This window comes from Hyla sarda, chromosome 2 (genome assembly GCF_029499605.1).
Source record: "Hyla sarda isolate aHylSar1 chromosome 2, aHylSar1.hap1, whole genome shotgun sequence".
Taxonomy (NCBI): domain Eukaryota; kingdom Metazoa; phylum Chordata; class Amphibia; order Anura; family Hylidae; genus Hyla; species Hyla sarda.
In genome coordinates, this window is record NC_079190.1 from 360,750,416 (window position 1) to 360,763,062 (window position 12,647).

General features: G+C 43.2%; 1 protein-coding gene across 13 annotated transcripts in view; it reads right to left on the reverse strand.

Annotated features, from left to right (window-relative positions):
• The window catches only part of PHTF1 (putative homeodomain transcription factor 1), a 250,128-nt gene that overhangs the window by 21,519 nt on the left and 215,962 nt on the right, over window positions 1-12,647 (reverse strand). For all 13 annotated transcript variants that reach the window (XM_056558326.1, XM_056558332.1, XM_056558329.1 and 10 more), the window contains one exon: window positions 8,246-8,401. In XM_056558326.1, coding sequence (XP_056414301.1) covers window positions 8,246-8,401 — 156 coding nt within the window. The remainder of the gene's footprint in view (window positions 1-8,245; window positions 8,402-12,647) is intronic.

A 12,647-nucleotide genomic window follows, 5' to 3' on the forward strand; every position in this document is an offset into this window, starting at 1 on the left:
CATCAATGATCGCGGTGATGCCCTGTATTAACCCTTCAGACGCGGCGATCAGCGGAGCGAAAGTATCCTGGCTGTATCCCGGCAAAGTATCCCGGCAGTCGGGCTGTTCGGGACTGCCGCTGTGAAATCGCGGCATCCCGAACAGCTTACAGGACACCGGGAGGGACCTTACCTGCCTCCTCTGTGTCCGATCGGCAAGTGACTGCTCCGTGCCTGAGATCCAGGAAGGAGCAGTAAAGCGCCGATAACACTGATCACAGGAGTGTTAATACACGCTAGTGATCTGTGTAAAAGATCAGTGTGTGCAGTATTATAGCCCCCTATGGGCTGCAAAAAAAAGTAAAAATAAAAGTTTGAATCACCCCCTTTTCCCATTAAAAAAATAAAACAGTGTAAATAAAAATAAACATATGTGGTATCGAGCATGCGTAAATGTCTGAACTATAAAAATATATTGTTAATTAAAGCGCACGGTCAATGGCGTACACTTAAAAAAATTCAGTCCAAAAAAGCGTATTTTTGGACACTTTTTTATACCATTAAAAATGAATAAAAAGTGATCAAAAAGTCCGATCAAAACAAAAATAGTACCGATAAAAACTTCAGATCAATGGCACAAAAAGAAATTAGCCCTCATACCACCCTGTACGTGGAAAAATAAAAAAGTTATAGGGGTCAGAAGATGACATTTTTAAACGTATAAATTTTCCTGCATGTAGTTATGATTTTTTCCAGAAGTACGACAAAATCAAACCTATATAAGTAGAGCATCATTTTAACCGTATGGACCTACAGAATAATGATAAGGTGTCATTTTTACCGAAATATTCACTGCGTAGAAACGGAAGCCCCCAAAATTGCGCTTTTTCTTCAATTTTGTCGCACAATGATTTTTTTTTCCGTTTCGCTGTGGATTTTTGGGCAAAATGACTAATGTCACTGCAAAGTAGAATTGGTGGCGCAAAAAATAAGCCATAATATGGATTTTTAGGTGGAAATTTTAAAGGGTTATGATTGTTAAAAGGCAAGGAGGAAAAAACAAAAATGCAAAAATTTAAAAACCCTGCGTCCTTAAGGGGTTAAAGGGTTTGTTTTTTGTTTTTTTTAAATGAACTGGTGCCAGAAAGTTAAACATATTTGTAAATTACTTCGATTAAAAAATCTTAATCCTTTCAGTACCTTTTAGCAGCTGTTTGCTACAGAGGAAAATCTTTATTTTTTTTTATTTTTTTTGTGTTGTCCACAGTGCTCTCTGCTGACACCATTCACAGGAATTGCAGCAAAGTGAAGGAGAAAATTCAAAATCTCCATTTTTTACACTCGCATGTTCTTGTAGACTCAGTTTTTTAATTTTTACAAGTGGTAATAGGAGAAAAAGCCCCTCAAAATTTGTAACCCAATTTCTCTCGAGTAAGGAAATACCTCATATGTGTATGTAAAGTGTTCGGCGGGCGCAGTAGAGGGCTCAGAAGGGAAGGAGCAACAATGGGATTTTGGAAAGTGAATTTTGCTGAAATGGTTTTGGGGGGCATGTCACATTTAGAAAGCCCCTATGGTGCCAGAACAGCAGAAAACCCCACATGGCATACCATTTTGGAAACTACATCCCTCAAGGCACGTAACAAGGGGTCCAGGGGACTTTTCGTTAAAATCGGATGTGTAAATGAAAAAAAATATTTTTTACTAAAGTGCAGCTTTTTCCCCAAATTTACCATTTTTACAAAGGGTAATGGGAGAAAATGCCCCCCAAAATTTGTAACCCCATCTCTTCTGAGTATGGAAATACCCCATGTTAGGACGTAAAATGCTCTGCGGGCGAACTACAATGCTCAGAAGAGAAGGAGCACCATTGAGCTTTTGGAAAGAGAATTCGTTTGGAATGGAAGTCAGGGGCCATGTGCGTTTATAAAGCCCCCCGTGGTGCCAGAACAGTGGACCCTCCCACATGTGACCCCATTTTGGAAACTACACCCCTCACATAATTTAATAAGGGGTGCAGTGAGTATTTACACCCCACTGGCATTTGACAGATTTTTGGAACAGTGGTCCGTGGAAATAAAAAATTTTCTTTTTAATTTGCACAGCCCACTGTTCCAAAGATCTGTCAGACATCTGTGGGGCGTAAATGCTCACTGCACCCCTTACTACATTACGTGAGGAGTGTAGTTTCCAAAATGGGGTCACATGTGGGGGGTCCATTGTTCTGGCACTATGGGGGCTTTGTACACACGTGGCCTTCAATTCCGGACAAATTTTCTCTTCAAAATCCCAATGGCGCTCCTTCTCTTCTGAGCATTGTAGTTTGCCCGCAGAGCACTTTACATCCACATATGGGGTATTTTCTTACTCAGAAGAAATGGGGTTACAAATTTTGGGGGGCTTTTTTTCCTATTTTCCCTTGTGAGCATGAAAAATTTAGGGTAACACCAGCATTTTAGCGGAAAAAATTTTTTTCTTCATTTTCCCAACCAATTTTAATGAAAATTTGTCAAACACCTGAGGGGTGTTAAGGCTCACTATACCCCTTGTCACATTCCGTGAGGGATGTAGTTTCCAAAATGGGGTCACATGTCAGTATTTCTTTTTTTGCGTTTATCTCAGAACCGCTGTAAAATCAGCCACCCCTGTGCAAATCACCAATTTAGGCCTCAAATGTACATGGTACACTCTCAATCCTGAGCCTTGTTGTGCGCCCGCCGAGAATTTTACGCTCACATGTGGGGTATTTCCATACTCAGGAGAAATTGCATTACAAAATTTGGGGGTCTTTTTTTTCTTTTACTGCTTGTGAAAATAAAAAGTATGGGGCAACATCAGCATGTTAGTGTAAACATTTTTATTTTTTTTACACTAACAGGCTGGTGTAACACCCAACTTTTCCTTTTCATAAGGGGTAAAAGGAGAAAAAGCCCCCCAAAATTTGTAGTGCAATTTCTCCCGAGTATGTAAATACCCCATATGTGGCCCTAAACTGTTTCCTTGAAATACGACAGGGCTCCAAAATGAGAGAGTGCCATGCGAATTTGAGGACTAAATTAGGGATTGCATAGGGGTGGACATAGGGGTATTCTACGCCAGTGATTCACAAACAGGGGGCCTCTAGCTGTTGCTAAACTCCCAGCATGCCTGGACAGTCAGTGGCTGTCCAGAAATGCTGGGAGTTGTTGTTTTGCAACAGCTGGAGGCTCCGTTTTGTAAACACTGCCGTACAATACGTTTTTCTTTTTTATTGGGGGGGGGGGGGGGCAGTGTAAGGGGGTGTATATGTAGAGTTTTACCCTTTATTTTGTGTTAGTGTAGTGTTTTTAGGGTACATTCGCACTGGCATGTCAAGCCCAAACTTGAAGTAGGAAACTTACTGTAAACCTACCCTGTACGTTCACATGGGGGGGGGGGGGGGGCAAACAGCTGTTTTGCAACAGTTGTTTTGCAACAGCTGGAGGGCTACAGTTTGAGACCATTATACAGTGATCTCTAAACTGTATCCCTCCAGATCTTGCAAAACTACAAATCCCAGCATGCCCAGTCAGAAAACAGCTGTTTGGTCATGCTAGGAGTTGTAGTTTTGCAAGATCTGGAGGGATACAGTTTAGAGATCACTGTATAATGGTCTCAAACTGTAGCCCTCCAGCTGTTGCAAAACTACATATTCCAGCATGCCCAAACAGCTGTCTGGGCAAGCTGGGAGTTGTAGTTTTGCAACATCTGGAGGGCTACAGGTTAGAGACCACTGTATAATGGTCTCAGACTGTAGCCCTCCAGATGTTGCTAGGCAACTTACCGGCTTCCGTAGGATCCAGGGAGCCGTCCTCTATCGCCGCCTGCCGATCACCGTCGCCCGCAGCCTCCAGATCGGTAAGTGGATCTTCGGTGCCGGTCCCTGCCGGTTTCCCCATCCTGCCCCGCCTATTGTGGGTGGGCATGACGGGGAAAACGAAAGTTAACCCCTCCGCCCCCGATGTGCTATTGGTGGTCGCGTCTAGACCACCAATAGCAGGGATAGGAGGGGTGGCACCCCTGCCACCTCACTTCTATCCCTTCAGGGGGATCATGGGTGTCTTAGACAACCGCGATCCCCCTTATATTCCAGGTCACCGGGTCACCATAGACCCGTATGACCCAGAATCGGCGCAAATTGCAAGTGTGAAATCACCTGCGATTTGCGCCGATCACCGACATGGGTGGGGTCTAATGACCCCCCTGGGCATTTACACAGGGTGCCTGCTGATTGATTTCAGCAGTCACCCCGGTCCGGCGGGGACCGAAGTTCCCACGGGCGTATGGATATGCCCTTCGTACTTAAGTACCAGGACGCAAGGGCGTATGCATACGCCCTTCGTCCCCAACAGGTCAAAGTTCCATCCAAGTTACTTACGTAAAATATAGGATAGTTAATTTAACCCTAACCTACTGCCATTACCGAGGGTCGGGGTTTTTGTTTAAAGTCCAATGCGTCAGTCCGGCTGGCAAACCACACCCTCCCTGCATTCCTTGCCCCATCTTGCAAAAACATGCCCCCCCCTTTATGCCACACCCCTTTTTACAGTTTACAATATCTTCATCACAACTCAGCCCCAACTGATGATGGAATATTAAGATTAGAAATAGGGATTTGATATTAGGTTGAGATATGGGGACAAGATATGAGGAGGGGATTTGGGGTCGGGATATGAGTACAAAAGCTTTGTTGCTTTCTTTCCCCCACAAGGATTAGGTAGGAAAAACCGGGCAGTGCAGAGTTCTCAGCTAGTATATTAGTAAACTATACAATTTTGTTTTGGGTGCAGTCCACAGAAAAAGACCTTTTGGTAAGTATGCAACATACCCTAAAAGTGTGGATACTGATGCTCTTTGGAATTGCTATGATGGTTGTTGTGGCTATAAATAAAACAGTGCTGAGACAATACATATACACAGATTATGTATTACTGGGGCTCAGAACCCTTCAGTTTAGAATAGAATACTGCTGTTTTGTTACAGACAAAATTTCATAGAAACAATAAAAAGTTATGTAGAGCTCTTTTTTACATGAATCCACTGACATTTCTATGATTGTAACAGATACAAAACTGTTTTCCCTTTGCCGTAGTGTTTTTGCAAACTAATTGGAATTGTTATAAGCTACAGACTATATATTATATATAGTAAATTGAAAATTGTATATGAGGCATAAGAGGCAAAAATGAATACAAAATCCCCCCCCCCCCCCACCCCCACTTTAATCTAGGCAAGTTGAATTCTTTTTGACACATCTGCCATCACTTTAAACATGTCATATATAACTCTGTCATATAGCTTTTATTCTAATGATAAACTTTCTTACTTCTGCTGTTCTAACAATTTGTGTATTTGTTTAGGGGTGTGATCTAAACAGCTATCCAAAAGGGAAAGATTGTTGGTGTGTGCCTGTAGGGGCACCTGTAACCTGAGTTGCTGGGTGTGATGGGGTTTGCTGTTTCTTGATCACATCTCAGTATGCAAAGACCAGAAAACAATCTGCAGACAGAAGTAGCTGTGGCTGTAAGTCAAAGCTTGATACAGGGACAGCATTGAAGCTATAACACCACAAAACCAAGGCCTCTTAAATTACTGCAACGTTGAATGCAAGTTTAAAGTGGCATGAGGCATGCACCACACAAAGGTAATTTTCATGACAGACCCACAATAGCCAAACCTTTGTTGACACCACAAAACATCAGTGTGTTTGATGCAAAGACCACAAAACATGAGTCAATTTTCACATTTTTTAACTTCCAGTTGTGTTTTTGTCTAGAGATCACAAATAAACTGACATACAGAACTACCTGGCCGCAGCAGGGGACTCGCTCTGCAGTTGCTTTGTGTCAAATACACTGCGGATGAGCTGTGTGTGACCCTACCCTTATAGGGGCTTTACCACAAATATAAATACATCCAAACTGATACATTATATGAAATTAAACATATTTTCAATGTACAAACATTTCTGAGATTGTAGTGTTTAACCTCTTCCCGACCTATGACATGAAGGGGGCCCGCTGGTCGGATCTGTATCATGACTGGGAGATGAATGATGGACATTGGAGATCGCTCCAATGTCAGTCATTTAACTGGTTAAATACCCTGATCTATTCAGGTCACGGCATTTAAACATTATATGCCGCTTTTCCCTGGTGTCTAGTGGTCCCATAGCTATGGGTTGCTAGGGAAGCCTGAGGCCTTACCTTATGCTCAGCATCTTCTCTGGCTCTATGATTGCTTAAGGTTCCCTTTGGCAGCCCTTAGCAATCAAGCACAGATTTCATGGATCAATGTAATGCAATAGCATTATATTGATCTATGTAAGCCATCTGATAACAGCTTATGATAGGCCCCTAGAGGGGGGGGGGGGGTCAAAAAGTGTGTTAAAAATATTTTTTAAAAAGTTTTTAAAAAGACATATAAAACAAATCCTTCCCCTAATAAAAATTCTGATCATCCCCCTCTGTTTTTTTTTAAATAAAGCACTGTACAAACAAGAAAAAATACACATATTTGGTATCGCCTCGTGCATAATTGTCTAAACTATTAAATTATTATGTTTCTGATTCTGCTTGGTGAATGGCGTAAACACTAAAAGAAAATTCCAAATGCCACAATTGCTGATTTTTTGTTACATTACATCCCACAAAAAACTTAATAAAAAAAATACATGATCAAAAAGGCAGAACTACACAAAAGGGGTGCCGTTAAAAACTACAGCTCATGGCGCAAAAAACAAACCCTAACACAGCTCTGTAGATGTAAAAATAAAACAGTTATAGGGATGAGAACATGGTAATGAATAAAGTTTTTTTTTTTTTTTCCCTTTTCAAGTTTTCAATTAATTTTTTTAACCATAAAACGAAACAAAAATGATTCAAGTTTGGTATCATTGGAATCATACTGACCCATAGAATAAATATGGCATGTCATATTTACCGTATTTTGAACTCTATGAAATTGCACAATTTTGTAGGGCAATCATTTTTTCAATTTGTTTAAATTTTGCCTTAGAATTTTTGTATGGATTTGTAATACACTTTTTATTTTATCATACGATCTATCAGTGGAAAGTACAACTCGCTGAAAATAAGCCCTAATATAACTTTGTAAGTAAAAGAAAAAAAGTTATGGGTGTCAGAAGGTAAGGAGGAAAAAAACATGAGGCAAAAAAAAAAAATGTGCAGGGTCATGAAGGGGTTATAAGAAAAAGGATATATAGTATATCTACTATGATACTTTGAATTTAGCTTTGGGGTTTCCATTTTCTATATTACAGCATCTGTAACTTGACTATTTACTGTCCTGAATAATCAAGTGCAAGTTGTTCCTTCAGCAGCGTGATGTACATTTTACATGGCACTAAAAACTTGGGTCATAACCATATCTGTCAAATCTGCATAATGATGTCATGTGCTTTTTCTTAGGATAGGATCAGAGGTTCAATCAAGCTTGGTAAAATGGCCAGAACTCCACATCCCTCACAATGCAATTTCTAGAATCTGCTACAGATTCCAGTGAGGTAGAAATGTCAGTCAGTACCGAATGTTCCAGGGTTCTAATGGCACAAAATTACATTAATTTAAAGGGGTACTCCGGTGCTTAGACATCTTATCCCCTATCCAAAGGATAGGGGATAAGATGCCTGACCAAAGGGGTCCCGCCGCTGGGGACCCCTGTGATCTTGCATGCAGCGCCCCAGTTAAAATAAGTGCCCGGAGCGTGTTCGCTCTGGGTCTGATTACTGGCGACCACAGGGCCGGTGGCGTGTAACATCACGCCTCTGCCCCCGTGTGATGTCACGCTCCGCCCCTCAATGCAAGCCTATGGGAGGGGGCGTGACAGCTGTCAGGCCCCCTCTCATAGGCTTGCATTGAGGAGCGGAGCGTGACACTGATTATAACTGGGGTACTGCGTGCAAAATCACGGGGGTCCCCAGCAGCGGGACACCCCGCGATCAGGCATCTTATCCCCTATCCTTTTGATAGGGGATAAGATGTCTAAGCCCCGGAGTACCCCTTTAACATACAGCACAGTAGGGCACCTTCTTGCAGCTACAGGAATGGCTTTTTCTAGGCACACTATCTACAGAATATGACATAAGATGATTATGCCCAGAGGCTTGTACTATGGATTCCTCACGTACAACCTGGCACACACACTTCATGCTTGGATATAAGAACAGCAGGGCTGAGCAATGTTCACTGAGGAGTCCAGGTTTTCTGAGCTTATATTCACTACTTACCTCTTCAGTGAGTAGCAGTGACACGTTACTGTATTTCTTGTTGGTATCAGATCCTAAGGAAGTTAGACGGAGAAGGTAGATCAGCAATGCTGCCTCCCAGATGAGTAACTCCCAGTTGTAAACATAGTTTAGAAATGTTTGATGTCCATGAAGAACCTGTGCAGAAAGAATGTGAAGAGGATGCATTATATGTTATTATTATACCAGTTCATTCTATTTTTATAAAATATGTAGACTATTTTTTATTAATCTAGTTATTTTAAGCTGACATTTTATGTGCATTATATAGTAGGTGTGCCATTAGTAGAGATGTCGCGAATTGTTCGCCCGCGAACAGTTCCCAGCGAATTTAGCATGTTCGCGTTTGTGAAGTTTGATCCGCCCCCTATACTTTAACATTTCAGTAAACTTTGACCCTGTGAGTCAGAGTCAGCAGACACATTACAGCCAATCAGCAGCAGTCCCTCCCTTCCAGACCCTCCTACCTCTTGCACGGACACCATTTTACCCTCATTCAGCATGCTGCAGGCTTAGAAAGTGGAGGGTCAGAGAAGCTGCTCCTGCTGTATAGGGAAAGCGATAGCTAGGTTGCTGCTAGGTGGTGTATTCAGGGTCCAGTTTACTTCTAAAGCACTAGTGTAACATCTACTTTAACCCCTTAAGAACCGGGGGGGTTTTCCGTTTTTGCATTTTTGTTTTTTGCTCCTTGCCTTTAAAAAATCATAACTCTTTCAATTTTGCACCTAAAAAGCCATATGAGGGCTTATTTTTTGCGCCACCAATTCTACTTTGTAATGACATCAGTCATTTTGCCCAAAAATCTACGGTGAAATGGAAAAAAAATCATTGTGCGACAAAATTGAAAAAAAAAACGCAGTTTTGTAACTTTTGGGGGCTTTCGTTTCTACGTAGTACATTTTTTGGTAAAAATGACACCTTATATTTATTCTGTAGGTCTATACGATTAAAATGATACCCTACATATATAGGTTTGATTTTGTCGGACTTCTGGAAAAAATCATAACTACATGCAGGAAAATTAATAAGTTTAAATTTGTCATCTTCTGACCCCTATAACTTTTTTATTTTTCCGTGTATGGGGCGGTATGAGGGCTCATTTTTTGCGCCGTGATCTGAAGTTTTTAACGGTACCATTTTTGCATTGATAGGACTTATTAATCGCTTTTTATTCATTTTTAAATGATATAAAAAAAGACCAAAAATGCACTATTTTGGACTTTGGAATTTTTTTGCGCGCACGCCATTGACCGAGCGGTTTAATTAATGATATATTTTTATAATTCGGACATTTCCGCACGTGGTGATACCATATATGTTTATTTTTATTTACACTTTTTTTTTTTTATTCGAAAAGGGGGGTGATTCAAACTTTTAATAGGAGAAGAGTTAAATGATCTTTATTCCCTTTTTTTTTTTCACTTTTTTTTTGCAGTGTTATAGCTCCCATAGGGACCTATAACACTGCACACACTGATCTCCTATGCTGATCACTGGTTTCTCATAAGTCTCCTGTCTATTGTGCTCGTAATTTATCAAAGGTCTCACAGCCCTTGATAAATTCTGTGCTCAGACTTCAGGGTCTACAGCTTAAACTGCATTTAGACCTGCTCCAACATGGTTTGACATTTCAGCGTATTTTGGGCAGATGCGACTTGTCGCACAAAAGTCGCACTTGATAAATTCAGCACCAATGCATTTTCCAATGCATTTCCGTCTAAAATAGACTTGCATGCATCATGTACTAAAAATCCTCTACAGCAAAAGTCGCAGAAAAGTCGCACATATTTAGACTGCGACTTTCTGTGCGACAAATTTAGACATGAAAAACCAGTCTAAATCATTTGATAAATCTCCCCCAATGTTTCAAAGTCACCCCCTAGCCCGGCGTCTGACAGCTGGCTTGTCAGAACTGCTAGCCCGCCAGCTTTTACCATACAAGCTGGTGGAGTCTGAGGCCTTTAAAAAATTTGTAGCCATTGGGACACCGCAGTGGAAGGTACCCGGACGAAATTTGTTTGCACAAAAGGCAATCCCCAACCTTAACTCCATTGTGCAAAAGGAAATTATGGCATGTCTGGCACACAGTGTAGAGGCAAGGGTCCATCTGACCACTGATACCTGGTCTGCAAATCATGGTCAGGGCAAGTATATCACCTACACTGCTCATTGGGTAAACCTGGTGACGGCTGCCAAGCATGGAATGCATGGCTCTGCAGAGGAGTTGGTGACACCGCCACGACTTGCAGAAAGGCCTGCTGTCACCTCCTCTACTCCTCCTACTCCATCCTCTTCCATAACATCCTCGGCCGAGTCCTCTTCCACTGCTGCGTCTTGCTCCACATCACCGGCACCCCCCAGCTCCCCAGGTGCTATTCCACATCCCGGATACGGCAGTGTCACGCCATCTTGGGGTTGACTTGCCTCAAAGCGGAGAGTCCAACCGCACCAGCGCTCCTGTCGGCCCTGAACACACAGGTGGACCAGTGTCTGACTCCGCACCAACTGGAGATCGGCAAGGTGGTTTGTGACAACAGAACATTTGTTGGCGGCATTGAGGTTGGGCAAGTTGACACATTTGCCGACACATCCTGAAGCAGTCCAGGAAGGTGTGTGGCCATTTCAGGCGTTCCTACATGGCCATGGCGCACTTGTCAGATATCCAGCGGCGAAACAACATGCCAGTGAGGCGCTTGATTTGCGACAGCCCGACACGTTGGAATTAAACACTCCTGATGTTCGACCGCCTGCTCCAACAAGAAAAAGCCGTCAACGAATATTTGTATGGGGTGCTAGGACATCATCTGCGGAGCTGGGAATTTTTTTGCCACGTTACTGGAGGCTCATGCGCAATGCCTGTAGGCTCATGCATCCTTTTGAGGAGGTGACAAACCTGGTCAGTCGCACCGAAGGCACCATCAGTGACATCATACAGTTTGTTTTCTTCCTGGAGCGTGCCCTGCGAAGAGTGCTGGATCAGGCAGTAGATGAGCGTGAAGAGGAAGAGTTGTGGACACCATCACCACCAGAAACAGCCTTATCAGCATCGCTTGCTGGACCTGCGGCAACGCTGGAAGAGGATTGTGAGGAAGAGGAGTCAGAGGAGGAATGTTGCTTTGAAGAGGAGGAGGAAGACCAACCACAGCAGGCATCCCAGGGTGCTCCTTGTCACCTATCTGGTTCCCGTGGTGTTGTACGTGGCTGGGGGGAAGAAGATTATACCTTCCCTGACATCACTGAGGACGAGGAACGGGGCATGAGTAGCTCGGCATCCGTCCTTGTGCAAATGGGGTCTTTCATGCTGTTGTGCCTGTTGAAGGACCCTCGTATAAAAAGGATGAAGGAGAACGACCTGTACTGGGTGTCCACGCTACTAGACCCCCGGTATAAACATAAAGTCCCTGACATGTTACCGCATTACAGCAAGGCGGAAAGGATTCAGCAGGTCCAAAATAAATTAAGAAGTATGCTGTACACAGTGTATAAGGGTCATGTCACAGCACAACAGGGATCTAACAGGGGAAGAGGTGAAAGTAATCCTCCTCCCACGAACACGTCGGCAAGGACAGGAAGCTGTACAGACATGCTGTTGATTGAGGACATGCAGAGCTTTTTAAGTCCAACGCATCGCCACAGCCCTTTGGGGTCCAGCCTCAGAAAACGACTTGACCGACCGGTAGCAGACTACCTGGCCTTAACTGCAGATATCGACACTCTGAGGAGCGATAAACCCCTTGACTACTGGGTGTGCCGGCTTGACCTGTGGCCTGAGCTATCCCAATTTGCGCTCGAACTTCTGGCCTGTCCCGCTTCAAGTGTCCTGTCAGAAAGGACCTTCAGTGCAGCAGGAGGTATTGTCACTGAGAGGAGGAGTCGCCTTGGTCAAAAAAGTCTGGATTACCTCCCCTTTCTTAAGATGAATGAGGGATGAATCCCGAAGGGACTGACACTGGGCGATACATTTGACTGAACAAGGCCTGATCCGATGACCTGCCTTGGCCTAAAAATGGTCCACACGCTGCTGTATTTGAACTCTGAATGCCAGATGACTTGCGTGACTTATCCGCCACCAACTAGGGTTCAAGCCGCAATGTTTTAGGGCACTTTCTGCCTGGCAAAACAAACAGAAATTTTTCGACAATACCAAATTTTCCAGCCAGGTGTACATGCCTAATTATTCTGGCCTCTGCTGCTGCACTTGTTATGGTGCTGCAATTTTTATGGCCACTGCTACAGCTGCGGCTGCGACAATACCCAATTTTTCATCCATGTGTATATGCCTAATTTTTCTGGCCTCTGATGCTGCACTTGTTATGGTGCTGCAATTTTTATGGCCGCTGATACAGCTGCGACAATACCACATTTTCCTGTCAGGTGTACATGC